The 16,697-nt window shown below is 44.3% G+C and overlaps 2 protein-coding genes across 3 annotated transcripts in view; one reads left to right on the forward strand and one right to left on the reverse strand.

Annotated features, from left to right (window-relative positions):
• LOC134167867 (dynein axonemal assembly factor 11-like) overlaps positions 1-16,697 on the forward strand; it is a 303,297-nt gene that overhangs the window by 160,785 nt on the left and 125,815 nt on the right. The window lies entirely within an intron of this gene.
• LOC134167866 (PHD finger protein 20-like protein 1) overlaps positions 1-16,697 on the reverse strand; it is a 212,088-nt gene that overhangs the window by 130,202 nt on the left and 65,189 nt on the right. For both annotated transcript variants that reach the window (XM_062626992.1, XM_062626991.1), the window contains 9 exons: positions 16,330-16,533; positions 15,737-15,896; positions 11,468-11,574; positions 10,267-10,410; positions 8,398-8,583; positions 3,872-4,933; positions 1,335-1,922; positions 609-851; positions 140-277 (listed from right to left, as the gene is read on the reverse strand). In XM_062626992.1, coding sequence (XP_062482976.1) covers positions 140-277; positions 609-851; positions 1,335-1,922; positions 3,872-4,933; positions 8,398-8,583; positions 10,267-10,410; positions 11,468-11,574; positions 15,737-15,896; positions 16,330-16,533 — 2,832 coding nt within the window. The remainder of the gene's footprint in view (positions 1-139; positions 278-608; positions 852-1,334; positions 1,923-3,871; positions 4,934-8,397; positions 8,584-10,266; positions 10,411-11,467; positions 11,575-15,736; positions 15,897-16,329; positions 16,534-16,697) is intronic.

Consider the following 16,697-nt stretch of genomic DNA (forward strand, 5'->3'; position numbering starts at 1 on the left):
CTTTCCATCCAGCTTGTAGACCACTTCACCTCCCTTTAGTTTGGCTACAAGACTACAGGTTTTCCATCTGTTCTATCAGAATTCTGCTCAGCTTTTCTTTGTTCAAACAGGCCAAACTATCTTGTTGGCAATTATTCACCTGTGCTGTCATAGCACTGTGTTGGCTCCCAGTTCCCCAGGCCATCACACTGTGGGATGTAAGGAAGAAATCCCAGCTGCATCGCTTCCCCAGCAGAACCTTTCGAAGCAAAGTGATTCCTCCAGTAGAAATGCAAGACTGGCAAAGTAAAAGAAAGCTGTTAGTGGCCAATACAAGTTATTTTCAATGCACGTTTGCAAACACCTGAATGTTCCCTGTACTTCAGAAGGCAAATCAACAAACCTGCAAGTACATAAAGGCTGGTAAGTGTCCAGATCATATATATTCATCATGTCATACATATAAGACAGCTGAAATGAGCCCTTGGGTGGGCAGGTTAATTACACTGATTAATTATACCTGCTGAGTTGCACCTGTTTTCAGCAAAATTACCTTTGACACAGAGTGGTTTTGCACAGATTCTGGGCATTAATCCATTTAATTAAGCTCGCCTCTCTCTTTCCCCTACCTGACTGTGCAGCCAGCTGGAGAGCATAGTCACTGCCTGATAACAGCTTTTCGGAGACCACCACCTTTGACTCGTAGGGCCGAGCAAAACGTAGGAGGTCCCTGTCTGTGAGCTGTATTCCCTTTGCCATCAGGAAGCTCTCTCCAAAAGCAAAGTGGGAACGGTTTGATGCTAGGATGAGCTGCTCTGCCTCTTCCATAAATTTCATGGCTTCTTGCTTAACACCTTCACATATACCAGGACCTATAGGATCAAAATGTATATTAATGATTTTCATCTAAATCCAGTAAAGATGTGCTTTGATGCGAAAATTAACTGGCCTTTTAATTAGCATCTTCTATTTCCTTCTACACTCACTTTGTTTTGAATTGCATAATGGAAGTCATTTAAATCACAGGGTAGTCCTGAATTTTCCATAGAACACTTCATGCAGTGTTTCTAACTTAAAATGTCCTTTGCCATCTGGATAAGTATCTTCCACAAAAGCATTACATGTCCAAATTATAAAGTCTACACAAACTTGATATGGAACTTTATTCCTCCTTATTCTCTAAGCTGAGAGACCACTTAATTTACTCAAAATGACCTGCTCCACCTCTGATGGCCAATGGCAATGGAAGCATTGATGATCTTTCTGACAAGTCTCCTACTTCACAGCAATTGACTTTCTTCTTGTGGCATAAAAGCAAAGACCAGAAACCCTGATACTAAAGTTCTGTTACTTACACGTCGGGACCTGGTTCACTTCTGCCTTTGTTCCCTGCAGTTCTTCTCCTCTGCTATCAACACACCAACAGTCACGAAATTCAAAGTGGCTTAATGGAGCACTGAAATCAGTGTAGGGCCCTGGGTAATAGGTCAGCTGCTCATTCAGAAGCTGCCAGAATATATATGGATCCAGTAAAATGTTCTCAGATGCATAGGTCCAGTTTCCTTCCAGCACTTCAGGTGGGAGCTCGGTGAAAGACGAGTACGTGGAGAATGCTGGGAAGACATTCTGGTGCCCAGCCTCATACAAAGCTTTAACAAAAGCTGAGAAGCCTTTGGAAGATGCCTCTTTATACCCAGTTATGATGCTTAATAGATCAGCAATGGGCAAGCTTTTGCCTTCGTTGTTCTCTGCAATCCACCTGTCATACCATTCAAAGGCTTGCTCAGGAGGACCACTGCACTGCACTTGCCTCCAGGCACCCTCAGCATCGCACTGAGGGAAGTAAATGCTGTAGGGTTGAGACAGAGCACTTGGTTCTGACAACAGGAGCCTCACAGCCTTTAGAAACTCCTCACCAGCTGTTACTTGGCAAGCACTTGGGCCTGGGGAAAGGAAAAACATGCACAGCATGTCTTAAGAGTGCACTGAAGATATACAGTACTCCTTGCCCCCCTAGTACTATAAACACTAAAACTTGGTCACTTATCCCAGTGCTAACAACAACCTTTCTAGTCTGTTACTAAGAGGGGTAATGCTATCAAAGCACCCATGCTGAACCATGGTAAGACTTCCCAAGGCATGTGAGCACTGAAAGATGCATATAAAAATATCTGAGCATATTAAGTGCCTGTAGTTCTTACTGGAGGGGACAGTTGCCTGATACCACTAAAAGCCTTCCTGAATTTGTTCACATGCAAGATACACTTGGTAATCCAGTAATTACTTCTTATTCAACAATCCCTGCAAGAGCAACAGTCCGTATAGGAGGATAATACTGATTTTATTTCCCCTTGGACCCAACCAGAATTTTCAATTCTGTTGCCTTCTCTTCCTATTCCCTACTGAATATTGTAGCTGAATATAAAAACACCATCCTTCAAAACGCTGGAATGAGTTTGTTCTCAAAGCCTTTTCTGCCATCTATGGAGCCAAATTGCATTTTGCCACCAAGGAGCTCTACAAACCTAGCAAAACCCAGGAGCTTATCTCCTTTTGAGCATCAGAGAATTACGAACCTGTTTATTTTTGATTGCACTACAGATGGGTTGCTAGATACAAATCCCCTACCAATTCAGATCATTGTGATAAATTCCTCACTAATTCTGCAAACTGTTACTCAAAGGAGCTGCTTCACTATGTACCACTGTCATCTGCTGGATGCTCTTGTATTCCTTCCAAAACGAGAAGCAGGCTCTTCTCTTGGTCTGTTCTCCCTGTTTAAGTGCCATTTTCAGTTCACAGAAACTTGAAAGACAAAGATACCCAGCCTATCTGCTTCCTTCTTCCTTTGTATCACAGTAATAGAAGAGCAAGAAAAGGCAGTTCACAGTCTGTAAGCAAGTTGTGATGCCAGTTTGATGTCTAACAAGTCATTTGCAACTCACTTCTTTGGCCTGACTGCATGACCTTTAAGAAAAACTGACTGAATGCTTCTCTTGTGTTTGGGTTCCAACATCATACCAAGTTGAGGATATATTCTTGAGCTAAATGACTAAAAAAGGGTCATGATTTAAGGCGCTAAAGCTCTTCAGTTTTCAGGATGAGCCAGCGACCATGCTCAGGTGACTTGGTCCCACAAGTAAAAGGGCTTTTTCATCCAGCATGGGCCACATTCAGTTACACAGATGCTCCAGGTTCTCATGGGTATCACAGATGTCATACACACTAACTATGCACTTAGGTGGAGACATATGTCAATGACATGCTCATTAACAAGGCAAGACCTCAGGCTCCTCTGCTTTGAGTGTGACTACCCTATGGACTGAAAGAAGAGGGAACCATCTTTAAGAATTCAGATATCAAGGTTTACATACACTATTTCCCACTATTCCCTGCAAAAGTAGGGCTGACTTGCTTGTCCTGTTGTTAGGGGACAATATTGTTTGCATACATCATCCATACATGGAATCATAGAATCGTAGAATAGTTAGGGTTGGAAAGGACCTTAAGATCACTCAGTTCCAACCCCCTGCCATGGGCAGGGACACCTCACACTAAACCATGTCACCCAAGATTCTGTCCAACCTGGCCTTGAACACCACCAGGGATGAAACATTCACAACTTCCCTGGGCAACCCATTCCAGTGCCTCACCACCCTCACTGTAAAGAACTTCCTCCTTATATCCAGTCTAACTTCCCCTCTTTAAGTTTTAACCCGTTACCCCTTGTCCTATCACTACAGTCCCTAGTGAAGAGTCCCATCCCAGCATCCTTATAGGCCCCCTATATATATGTAAATATATATCCAGATATAATCAGATATGAAGAAAGAATTGTGAAATTCCAGTACAATAAGGAAGCATCTTTTAATTCTCAGTCCCTAGGACTTACACTGCATTGTCTTTCCAGCTTTTCCCCTTATTCCTGGAATAGTCTTGCCAGTCAAATCAACACAGAAGCAATTCGTCCCATAACACTGGCGTGGAAGAAAGTCTCCATCCTCCGTACAAGAAGGAATAAAAAGATCTGATCCCGCAGGCAAGCTTTGCTTCAAGTTTTGCAGGTTTCTCCTTTGCTTCTCACAATCAGTGGGACACCTTGGATGTTTGCCTTGAGACCTTGAGCCTGGAATTTCCTTACCTGCAGTGTCCAAACACCAGCACTCTCCTGCATAGCACTGAACTTCCTCATACCTCCCCTCCTTGGTGCATGTTGGAACAAACAGATCCCTTTGCTCCTCACTGCAGTCTTCAGATCCAAGTGCTAGTTTCACTACTTCACCTAAATCTTCAGCAATGCTTCTGGGGACAGAAATTGCTTGTTTAAGAAAAGTGAAGAACTCTGGTAGTTCCAAAACAGAGGAAAGGAATTTAAGCATATTCTGATTGTCCTGCAGAATTACTGTGCGGCCAAAGCTGTCCACAAGAGGTTTACTCAAAATGGAGCTCCCCTTTGATACTTCCAATGAAAATGCTTCAGCTGATTCCAGGCCTTGGCTATTATCCGTCTCTGCCACCTCTTCCTCTGGGAAAAACTGGCCAATGCTGTACTTCCCACTAGTGCCAAGTGCCCCTGTGAAGTTAAACTGAATCAAATTCCTCAAGAACCTTCCTCCAAAGAGGTTCTCTTGGAAACGCTTTGGGTTGGTGGTAAACTGCAGTGCCACTTGAGCCAGTTCCCTTGATGGGAACATCCCCGCTATGGCTTCGCTAAGGGTGGTTTCTAGCCCAGGAATCTGGCTGGCATATGGGCTTTTTGCAACAGGGGATGACAATCCAGAGTCCAGAAACAGCTCCTTGAAGGAGGGAGGGCAGGGTCTTGAGAAACCAGCTGGTTTTTCTGTCTGCGTATCTGGTGTAGAAAACAAATTGGGCTGACTGAAGTACCCAGCAGGGCCATAGAAGATCCTCGAGAGGGCCCGTCGCCTCTCAGAGATGCACACTTGCTCTTCACCTAGACAGAGATTTAAAAGAAAATTAAATAAATGCACATAATCATAGAATCATAGAATGGTTTGGGTTGGAAAGGACCTTAAGATCATCTAATTAAAACCCCCTGCCATAGGCAGGGATGCCTATCTATCTCTTGACCATGTCGACCAAGGCTCTGTCCAACCCCATGTTGAACACTGCCAGGGATGGAGCATTCACCACTTCTTTGGGCAACCTCTTCTAGTGCCTCACCACCCTCACTGTAAAGAACTTCTTCCTTATATCTAACCTGAACTTCTGCTGTTTAAGTTCGAACCCATCACCCTTGTTCTATCACTACAGTCCCTGATGAAGAGTCCTTCTCCAGTATCTTTGTAGGCCCCCTTCAGACAATGGAACCTCCAAATCCTGTAACTGTGGCCAACTTTCAAGCATTCTTGGCAGAAACCACATAAAAGTATCATTTAACTTGTCTCTAGTTCCTCAACTATGCACCTTGCACATAAGGAAATCTGAACTGTTGTTAAATATGGTCTATAACTAAAATTCTTCAGTCAAGACAGAAAATGAAAGGAAATATTCCTTCACTGTGTCTGAGTATTCTGCTCTGCGGCCTTTGCCTGTTTCTATTGTTGCCCAGTGTAAACCCTCATTCCTGTTCCTGTGGCTGAAAGAACAAGTAAAGGCTTTTCCAAATACTTCAACTCCCTGGTAGGATGCCTGCTTCTAATGAAAACCTCCAATGATCCAGGTGCAATATGTGAACCTAAGAAAGAGAAATTTACTGCAGAAAAACAGGAAGGTATTTTAATCAATGCCCACTCAGGAGGAATTTATGGAGGCTTCCTACCTAGGTCTTAAGTTTCATTACAACAAGTGCTCATTACAAGAGGTTTGAAAACAAATTGGTGAATTTAGCAGTAATAGAGTGCTAAGAACCAGATGGCATTTAGAAATGAGCGCTAACAGTAAAAATACAGAGTTTCAACAAAAAATAGTCAAATGCCAAGGTTCTGAGGGTACCAACAATACCACCCATATTCTAGGCCAAGCTATGTCAAAAGCATATCTGCATCCAGCCCATCTGTATGTTCGCACATGGACAGCAATGGCTCCAAGTTAGGACTGAACACATCACTGAAGGAGAACATCTGAAAACGTCCACTGAAGGCTCAAAAGACATCAAAAAGGAAAGACTTGATAGACATAAAGGCATTGAGAAACAAATAGAGAGGATGGCTGGGGGCACTGACTGGATCTCCAGAACACAGGCAGCAGCTTGAATCCTGTGCCATACGGTTACCTTGCCTTGTAAAGTAGGAGAATTATAGAGAAAAGGTGCAAAAATACTTTGAGGACAGAAAAGCTGTTCAGCTAGGAGAGACTACTCAGCTTGGACAAAATAAATAATGGTAAAGGTCTTTAAAAACCAGGATTCTTCACATCATTCAGAATAGACACCTGTTATTCAGTGTTTCTCACAGTATAGAAATAAGATTAGGTCAGAAGTAGAGCACATAATTATGACCATGAAATGTATTGCCAAAGGATGTTTGAAGGGATAAAAGGTTAAAGGGCATTTAGGCAAATCCCTGGAAGATGATTTCATGGGGCAGTAGTGAACACAACGACCTGGATTCAGCCTCCAGTTTGAGGCCTTGCCTGCCTGCAGGGGATATAAGGAAGCTATATGCACTTCCCATGTTGCTCACTCTTTCTCCCTAAGCATCACTGCCGTCCTTTGCCTCCCTTGAGCTCACCCACCTCATCCCCATTTACTCCACATCAGGCAATACGATAAGGCAGTCATAAATCCTGTTAATAAGTAAGGATAAAAGCTGGAAATCTTAAAAGCTGCTAAAATAGATGAGCAAGTAATCTGAGGCTCTGTGATCAGCACCTTCCTCACTCCTCCTTTCACACCCTTGTCCTGCTCTGCAGTTCCTGGCTGGGGCTCAGGGTCCCTCACAGTGGTTCCTTTGTAAAGGCATTTTCTGTAGGATAGGCCCCTTCTGTTTTCAGTGCTGGATCTTAGTAAGAGGGATGAAGAGCATTCCTCTAGGGATCAATAAGTTAGGGTAAGCCACAGTCTCACAAGTAGGCTAATATGAAACAAATGTAGGATCATGCTCTTTAAATGTTCTCCCCTCCTACCCACTGCTGAACCAAATCAAAGCAGAGTGAGAAGGAGTAAACAGAAAAGCTTTGCTGGGGTGAATTTACTGCAAAAGGTCTGAAAAGAGGCACATCCCTCTCAGGATTACCTGGTGCCTTGGGTCATGGGGGTACCCAACGTGCTACCCACACCTCCATCTCCTCCTCCTCCTCCAGTCTTCACACTGATGACTGCGAGAGCCAGAGATATTAAAGAGAAATAAAGCAGCAGAACTGAAGACACGCACATGGCATGGAGCTGCCTGAACACAGACTGCAGCTATAGCCTCATGAGATAACCTTCTCAGGAGTCAGCCTGCAAAACCTCTGCAGAGATGTTTCCCTGCTTACATTTCCTAAATCCACCAATAAAAGCTGCAAGCAGCCTCAAGTCATTGCTCTCCCCTTTCTCTCCCCCCTCAGAAAATCATCAGGAGGGCTCAGCAAAGCACATTCAAAGAGCAAACAACCCATCCCAACATATGGTGAGGCCCCTTGGAGGGCTCTCTTGCAATATCCTTGGTGATCAGCCTCAGAGGCATGCTAACGCTTTCATTTCACAGTAAGCCCCTCTGTGCCCAGAGCACTCCGAGTGACTTGGAGCCTGACACCCACATTGGGCTCTTCCTTCTTTAACTGCGTGGTAAGACTGTGTGTCATAGACAGAGCATTATCTTCCCCAAAGGCAGCCCCTGTGTTAAGACCCTCTGCCCCAGCCCTCCAGCGCAATCCTGAGGATTTAGGTAAACACTCTGGAGTGAAGGTTTTTAGCTTTCCTCCTCCCCTCTGGCCCTTGGACATTTCTGCTGTCATTTCCATCTGGGGCATTGATTTGATGGCGTATTCTTCTTGAAACCTCTGGAAGCCCAAACCCATACACCTCTTCTGAATTGCTTGGGTTTTTTTAACTGGATTTAACAACTTTCATGGCTAAATATGCAGTGACAGAGATGAGAAAGAAATGCTCAGGATGAGAGATGCCTTAGAAATTCCACAGCATTCCACCAAAGGAAGGAGGCAAAACCTAAAACCACCATCACCGTTTTCCTTGTACCATCCTACATATTCTGGCTTACTGCCCCAGGTCCTCGACCCAAGAGACAGATGTCACAGCTGCAAAGAAAAGCCTTGCTGTATGTAAAACTGAAGAAAGGACATGAAAGGAATGTGACATTTAATGATTTATTAGAATGTGGCTCTTAACCCCAGGTTTGAATGGCAGGTTTGGACACCAGAATCTGCCAGTGCTGAGAAGGGGAATGGTCCTTTGGGTTTCTTTGTACAGACACCAGGAGATGATCTTATTTTTCCTTCTCCAAACCTCATACATACCACAGGCGGGAGGCTGTCCCCGTCTCTTTGTGCCCTGGATCTCTTGCCCTTTGGTGTCAGCACACCAGCACTGTCCTCCCTGCTGGCACTGCACTGGCGTGTAGCCCCCATCAGCATCACACGATGGCACATAGACGTGCTGGTAGCGCAGGGCTGCGTACCGCTCTACTTCACACTTTGAGGGGCCTGGAAGAAAAACAGGATGTGATAAGGAGGCAATATTTCTCAGTGTTAAAGTTTCAGAGAGAGAAAAATAGGAAAAGAGAAAAATAGGGAGAGAAAAGATAGGAAAACCGCTTTGATTTCCTGACTATTTTCAGTGCCAAGTATCAGCCCCAAATGCAAATTCTCCATCCTCTTCTCCCCTGGAGAGCTGGCCCCAGTGTTTTCTACTGTAGATGTTCTATGCTGAAAACTAAACACAAAATAAAGCCTCAACACATTTTTCAGTCATAGTGGCAGGCATGGTAGCATCTTCTCTCTCAGGGAGCCATGCAGGAGGCTGGGTGAGCTCTGGCCCTTAATGCAAACACAGTGCTGGTCAACAGAGATAGATGTGCAGCTTGAGAGACTGAGATGAAGGCAAACATCGATGTTTCTGAAGAGAATGAGGCACTGCTCCTGCAGAAGGATCTGCACATGATTGGGGAGATTTGGTCTGGGACCACCTAATTTCTTTATTGCCCTCCGCAGAGATCTGAAGACCCCATTCCTGTCAAACTGGACTTAATGGCAGAGAAGCCAAAACTCCACAAAGCAAACTTTCTCCAGTCCTACAACAGAAATCTTTCTTGTTTACATGAACCTGCAGTCCTAAAGCCTAAACGTTTCTCACCTTCAAGAGATTTCCAGCTATACTCAGCTAGCAGCGTGAGGCAGCAAGAGCACCACATCAGAGCAACCTGTTCATCAAGGAAGCCTTCCCTAATGCGTGTGGCTTCAGGTGGCAGTGGTAAGTCACCATAGCATCCCCGATTACGGCTGACAAACGTGGTCACATCTCCATCTTGTGGCTGTTAGAGCTTCGTCTTTGCTGGCATCCCTAGCTAGACAGAGCTTACCCTACAGCACCGTGCAGGGAAGGGGGAAGATGCTTTCCGGATTCTCCAGAACGATCAGCTTGTCTGAGAACCAGAAAACCCTTATGCCTGTGTGGCTGGAAGACTGCATCAGTGTCTACTTAATATCTCTGGTAATGCAACCCCTTAGCGAGGGCCAGGCAGCAATGTCAGAGGAAGTTGGATGGGAGGATGAAGGATCACACCAGGGGCAGTGATCCTTCATCCTTTGAACCTGGGGGTTCAAACTCTCCCCAGGCAAGGCAATTCTCTTGGTCTCTGGTGTAGGAGAAAGAAATACCATAGGCAGGGAAACTCTCTCCCATTTGCCTGTCCTGACCAGGAGGGAATAGACCCAGATCCAGAAGTCCAGCTTAATGCCGGCTAAGGCACTGCAAACTCTTGTGTAGCCTCCTGGGGACCAAGTGTGTTTTGCTCAGTGGAAGATCCTTCCTACCTCTGGGTGTTCCAACATAAACTCGGGAGCATTTTCTCATGTTTTAATTGAATAAACAATCAGATCAGTCTCCACTATCTCAGGGCAAGTGGTATGGTTATTTCATGGGATTTCAACTAACGGGAACTGCAAGTGTATGGGAAAGTGCTGATCAGGTACAACCTGCGGTAAGAAAATACAATACACAGGTTAAAGCCAGATGTAACTCGGGGATCTTGATTCTTCCACTGAACCAGTGATATTAGATGCTTTTAGTGCAGGAGACTCCTAAAGCAGCTCTCCCAATGGCAGCTGTCACATACAAGTGCCAAAACTGCCACTTTCCTTACGGAGCATCACTTGGGTGTCACTTACATCTGAACTTGCCCGAGGTAGCGAGCTGGACCCCCAGAAACCGCCGCTGCAGGATCCGGTACAAGCTGCTCTCTGTGAACACACGGGCAGGCTCCAGTGCAGAGAAAACCGTGTCATAAACCTCATCGAGCAGCAGTTCCAGGCCTGGGAAAGAGAGGCTTTAGCACAGAGCCTGGTTCTAAGACAGACGGAAGTCACCTGCTTTACATCAGAGCAGCAGACCTGGAAGTCTATCAGGAAAGAGAAAACCAGACCTCTAAACAGGCCAAATATGAACCGTGCAACCCACTGCTTAACGCCCAGTCACTAGCTTTATAGCTTGACATCTACCAAAACAAGCAGGAAGAACATCCCACAACTGGCACTGTGCTGTGGTTTTGTTAGGTTCAGTCTACAGTACAGTAATTGATGGAATTTTGGAAACTGATGCTAGCAAAAGAAGAAATTCCCAATCGTTTTTGGTTGCAAACCAAAAATCCCAGATGTGCAATAGCTGTTGTAATTGAGTAAATCTTTTGAGAAAGTCTCACCTTTGTAGGAATTAAATGTTGAAGTTCTCACCTACCATCTAAATTTTAAGCTATGATGCTTTGCATTTTCCCTTTTTTAACTTTTAAAACAACCTTATCTATGGCAAAGGAGCTGGAAGTCCTCATTCCTCCTTCTTGGGTAAACCATTAATTCTTCTAAAGTGCCCCATCAATTATTAACATGCCTAAAAGTTATCCTGAGGCTACAAGAGAAAAGGAAGGACCATCTGATGTCCCCACCCATGGCACGGGGGTTGGACTAGATATCTTTAAAGGCCCCTTCCAAACCAAACCATCATGGTTCTACCTGAGCAAGAAGAAAACAGTTCAGCCTCCAGGCCCTTTATATTCCCCTGCCTTTGCTAACTGGACTTACTGAATAGGACACAGCTTTATAGTGTGGACATTCAGAAATCCTAATCCACCATCCCAAAAAGGACAGGATTAACTCTCAGGCACACCTCTACTTGCTGTTGATTCCTAAGGACTGAGTTTCATTAGTGAGCTCCAGCCTTTCCTATGGGCACTACACTGGTCACAGTGGTCTTATTCCTTGTAAGAATGAAACTGAAGTCCCAAAGGAATCTGAAGACTGACACTTGTTATTTGCCCTTTCCCTTGGGAATCCAAAGCCACTCAAGTTAAAGGATGAGATGCTGGAGGGTACTTACCAGTGCCTGCCAACTCCCTTCCCAGGCTGTCCGCACAGTAACAGTACCCAGAGACCTCCGGGAACGTCTCCCGCAAGGAGCTGAATGTTTGAAAAGCCCCCGGGAACCTGGAAGGGAAAGCAGCCTCCTGTCAAGAGCCTGGGGAGGGCCATCGACAGCAGCAAAGCATCATTTGTGTTTGCCTCCCAGATTCGTACAGCGAGGATGTCAGCAGAGCAGAAAGCATTACAAAAGCCTTTGGGCTCCTTGTGGCAACCAACCAGACATGATCCAGATCGGTGTTTCAGCAGGGTAACAATCCTCTTAAATAACATTCTTTTAAACAAAAGTAGGACAACCTCCCTCCATGAAGATTTCTGACCCTTCCTCAGCAGGTACCCAGCACCTAACACTCATTTTTAATTGCATTCTCATGTTTGAAACCCTGTCAGACTAAAATAGACGGCTTACATGATATGGGTTAGTGGTAGACTTGGCAGTCCTGGGTAAAGGTTGGACTTGATGATATTAGAGGTCTTTTCCAACCTAGTTAATTCTATGATTAATATTATTACAACACCCGTTCATTAGCTCCTTCCACAAATCTGCACAGGATGGCAGAATGCCTAAAGAAACAGGTTGCTTCCTCTTCCCTGCGTGGTATGTATGCTTTCTGCACCGAATTAAGCACAAAAACTGATAAAAACCTCATTAATCTTTTTGATTGTCAGAGCATGGCTCAATAGATCCAGGAGAAAGGGGTTTTTAAACATATTACAAGTAAGATTTGACTCTTACTTCTGGAGATCAACGAGGTGCTAGTTTCCAATAATATTCTAGGAACAAGAGCCAGATTTAAGAAGGAAACTTAATAGGTCAGAGTTGGAGAAAACATAATAAATGTGATCTTAACTGACAGACACTGCAGGGTTTGTCCAAGCAAACAGAAGATAAGTTTTTCTAGATTCAAAGTGCCAAGTTCCAAACCAATCCTATCATTTTACAGACACATACCCTGAAATACAATAGGGTCTGGTGTCCCAGCTGCATGTGGCTTATTTGGGAAAATCTAGCAAATGGGAAGTGGAATTTTCTGCTCAAGGCATTTGGAGAATTACTTAAGTTTTCACGAAGGAAGGACACTTGGCCGTGACAGTAATGGTGAATTAGGCCATGATCAACCAGGAGAAAGGCTAACTTGCCTTGTTCTGCCAACTCTTGCCAGCAGAGCTGAAGATGCTACTGCTTCCTCAGCACACCAAAGCACAAGATGGGAATGCAGGAAGCAGCCCCTGGGAGAGGAAGGGGTTGGCAACCTCCAGTTGTCCCAGTGTTATTCCTGTCTCATAGTTTGCACATCCCTGCATAGTGCTGCTTTGCTCTGGTACTCTCTCACATCTTCAGATTAAAAGCCTACTGACTGCCTCCACTTTGGATCACCAAATCCTGCTCCACTGCTAACACTGGCATGTGAACAACAATCAAAATGTCCTACTTCAGGGCACAAAGAGACTGCTGCCAGCACTAAAACAATGCAATTTGAGATATAGATACCTAAATACCATCTTTCTATGGCCTTCTATGTACACATGGACATAAATAGCTTGGGATATTTCAAGAGCCTTCTGCTCCCTTGATTTATCATGCAGTGGCTACTGCCCAGTCAGGAATAAGATCTTTTCTCCTAGGAGAGCAATGATCCTTATAATCAAAGGCAGACCTCTGCACCACTCATGTCCTTGGAGCTCATCACCTCAGCATCAACCTGGCCTACTAGTAGGTGTCCCTGCCCATGGCAGGGGGTTTGAAACTACATGATCTTTAAGGTCCCTTCCAACCCAAACCAGTCTGCAACCCTATGATCTAGCAGATTGAAACAGGTTGCAATGAAAAACTTCTTCATGCTGCTTTTTTTCATCCTCAATGTTAAGAAGCCAAATGCATAATTACACTATTTATACAGGGCAGATGTGTAGTCATATCCTGTCATTCTGGTTATTTTTGTTCCAAGTTGAGAGCACAGCTCGATAAAGTACAAACGGATACAAATTAAGCCCACACAAAGAAGAGGACAGACCTTTTCTCACCTTAGCTGGAAAACTCGCTTCCTACCACATGAGAAGTTTTCTTTTCTCAGCCTTTTTTTAATCACAGCCCTTGAGATGAGTAGAGGTAACACAAAGTGCCTCATCTATCAGACCCAGTCTAAAACAGTAGCTAAAGCAAAGATAGCTACATCTAAGTTATAGATAAATTTATAGTGTGTTATTTAATAACTATAAATAAATTTATAGTATAGTGTTCATGTGTTTCAACAAGAATTCTTGCACTTAAAAATACAGGAAAGTTAAATAAAGGTAAGGCTGTGGAGCTTTTCTTCAAACTGTGAGTCCATGCACTTGGCCTCCAGCAAAGACAACTCATCACTGATTTTCAGAAGCAGGTTTGCAAGTAACCCTTTCTATGTTTCATATACGCAGCTCAAGTTATTGCTGCCTTTCCCATTGACTATTCAGAAAGCAAGGGAGAAAGCCAAATCATACATAGTAGGGCAGAACCTCCAGTGAGCTGGATAAAGACACTGACACAAGGTCTTCAGCCTGATGAAGATTAGAGCAAGCCAGTAAAAAGATCCTCCTTGATTTTTGATTTGTTGATCATTCCCATCAATCTGCTACAGGGCTTCCTATATGGCTGCCCATCCAAGCAGGACCCTGGCACAGTTTGTATGAAATAAGTAACAGCACCCAAGTTGCCAGGAAAATTGGGCTCATCTTTCTTTCCAAAAGTCTTCCTTTGGGAAAGCCCTGCCTCTAATTCTCCCCCTCCCCCCTTTTTTTTTAACATACTAATTTATTCTGGAATATTTATGAATGTGTAAGGAACCAATCTGGGAAGGGAGTTACTGCGATATGTCTAGATTTCAAGCATCAGTCTGCAGAACCAAAGAAAGTTGCTCCACCTGCTCTACACGAACATAAAATATGAGTTTAAATCCCTGCTCTGCTATAGTCTTTTGCTGTGGAACTCATCTCTTCAATTCTGTATCCTGGCCTCCTGTTTCTGGGATGGGATAATGACATTTCAGACAGGAATACTGTAAAAATAAATACTTTAATGACCTGAGATACTCAGATATGATGGTAGCGGGTTAAGTCAATGCCATAATTAGGAAGGTAGGCAGCTGGGAGTGGAAAGATTAATTACATGATGTGGACAGAAGAAAATCCCAACCTCCCAGGTCTTTGCAGACAAACCTCCCAATGGAACTAAAAACCCTGATCATTTAAAGCACTGCTTTCTCCTCAGCAATTGCTCTCTTAGAATTTCCACACTCCACAAGCCAACCAACCCAACAGACGGATTATTTTGCTCCTGCCAAAATAACCTCTCCTGAAGCTCTGACAAATGCACACTGTGCGCTTGGGGCCTGCCTTTCAGGTTTGCTTAAATTAAGGAAGAAAATCCTCAAACCAGCAAAACTGACATTTACAATAAAACGCCTTTGCTGCGGCTGAGCCAAGACAGAATGAGACATTTCATTTACTCCACTGCCCTCCACTGGAATAAAGCGCTGACTGAGAGGCCACATTAACACCACCAAAACAGTCCTCTCCCTGTGGTTCCCTTTGCCCATCCCTTACTTCTCCACCTGAGCACTATTTCCCAGCTCCTCCACAGGAAAATGGTTTCTTGCCCCCATGGACAAGGACTTCATCCAGTGTTTTCCAGCCCTCTACAATCACCTAAAGCCAGTCATATGCCAGCAAGCCTGTTCATCACACGCTGATTCACCTGTGTGAACAACCCAGGCACTACCTAAATGGATGAGCGTTTCCCATCATCATGTGGAATGTGCTCTTTGCATGTTGCCACTTGTCTGTCTGTCCATTTTTCATCTCCAATACGGAATTATCATTCCTACTTCATATTTACACTTGAATTCCTCTGTTCCTTGTTCACATGACTCGTTTGCTGCTGTGTGCCTGTCTGAAAAGTAGCCCTGGTTATTTTTCCAAATATAGATCACAGTGTGGTATCCACTGCTGCGTTGAGGACACACTAATTGAACTGTAGGGATGAAATCTCAGATTTCATCTTAGATTTTTCTAAATGAGATAATTTAAGTCAGAAGAAATAGGGTTTTTTTACTTGTTCCAGTGACTAATAGAAAATAGCATCATGTGCAGTCACAGAAGAAGGGCTTCTTGGGGGAATAAAGATGCAGTAATACAGTAACTTGAAGAGGTTTGCAGGATTGCTTCCATGTTCAGAAGCCCGGGCTCTTACTTGTTATAGCTATGAAGGAGGTCAAAAAACATCATGTCTGTTGTGTTGACAAACTTGCACTGGACAGGCAGAAACTCTCCATCTGCTGAGCACTGCGGTGGGCTCTTCTCCCCAAACCCATGCAGAATGCGGCGGTCTCGGATCTCACAGTTCCCCGGACCTGATGGGAAACAAAGGTATTGTTTATTGGCGCCTTAACTTCACACAAACAGCTGAACAACCACACCATGGTCTGGGATTAGATTCATTACACTGAATGTGGACACCTAGGTGTCTTGTATTGTCTTTATGAGGAGAAGGGAGTTGGTCTCAGTGATCCTGAGTCACTTCCAACTTGGGATATTATCATAGAATAGTAGAGTGGTTCGGGTTGGAAAGGACCTTAAGATCATCAAGTTCCAACCCCTGTGCCATGGGTAGGAAATATTTTATGATTCCATGAAATAGGGACTTAAATGCCTCATTTAAGCACTTATACTTCTATAGGATAAGCGTAGACTGCAGTGTCCAAGCTCCTGATCTACCTGCTACCTTTCAGTCACAGAAAAGCTTTCAAACCTACAACCGCCACCACCTTGTTGAATATTACTTACACCGCCTTGGCTTTCCTTTCTGCCTCGTGCCATAAATCTCCATTCCTTCTGGATCCACACACCAGCACTGACCCAGCTCCGTGTCGCACTGCACCACATCAAAAGCCCCTGAATCCAGGCACTGAGGGACATAGGAGATGCTACTGCTGTTGATGTATCGACTCACCAAGATCCTCTGCTTCTGCAGCTGGCAGAAGGATAAGCCTGTAGTGCCAGAGAGAGGCACTGTCAAAGGAAGGTATTTGCTGGACACTGAATCATTTATTAAGACATCATATGAACCTTCTCAGAGCTGCAAGTTCTGGTTACAACAGAGTCCATCAAAGCCTGCCCTTGATTTCAGCAGTTCAAATGCAGATTTAAATGGC

Source organism: Pezoporus occidentalis, unplaced genomic scaffold (genome assembly GCF_034315485.1).
Source record: "Pezoporus occidentalis ecotype Australia unplaced genomic scaffold, CSIRO_AGI_Poc_V1 ctg3, whole genome shotgun sequence".
NCBI lineage: Eukaryota > Metazoa > Chordata > Aves > Psittaciformes > Psittacidae > Pezoporus > Pezoporus occidentalis.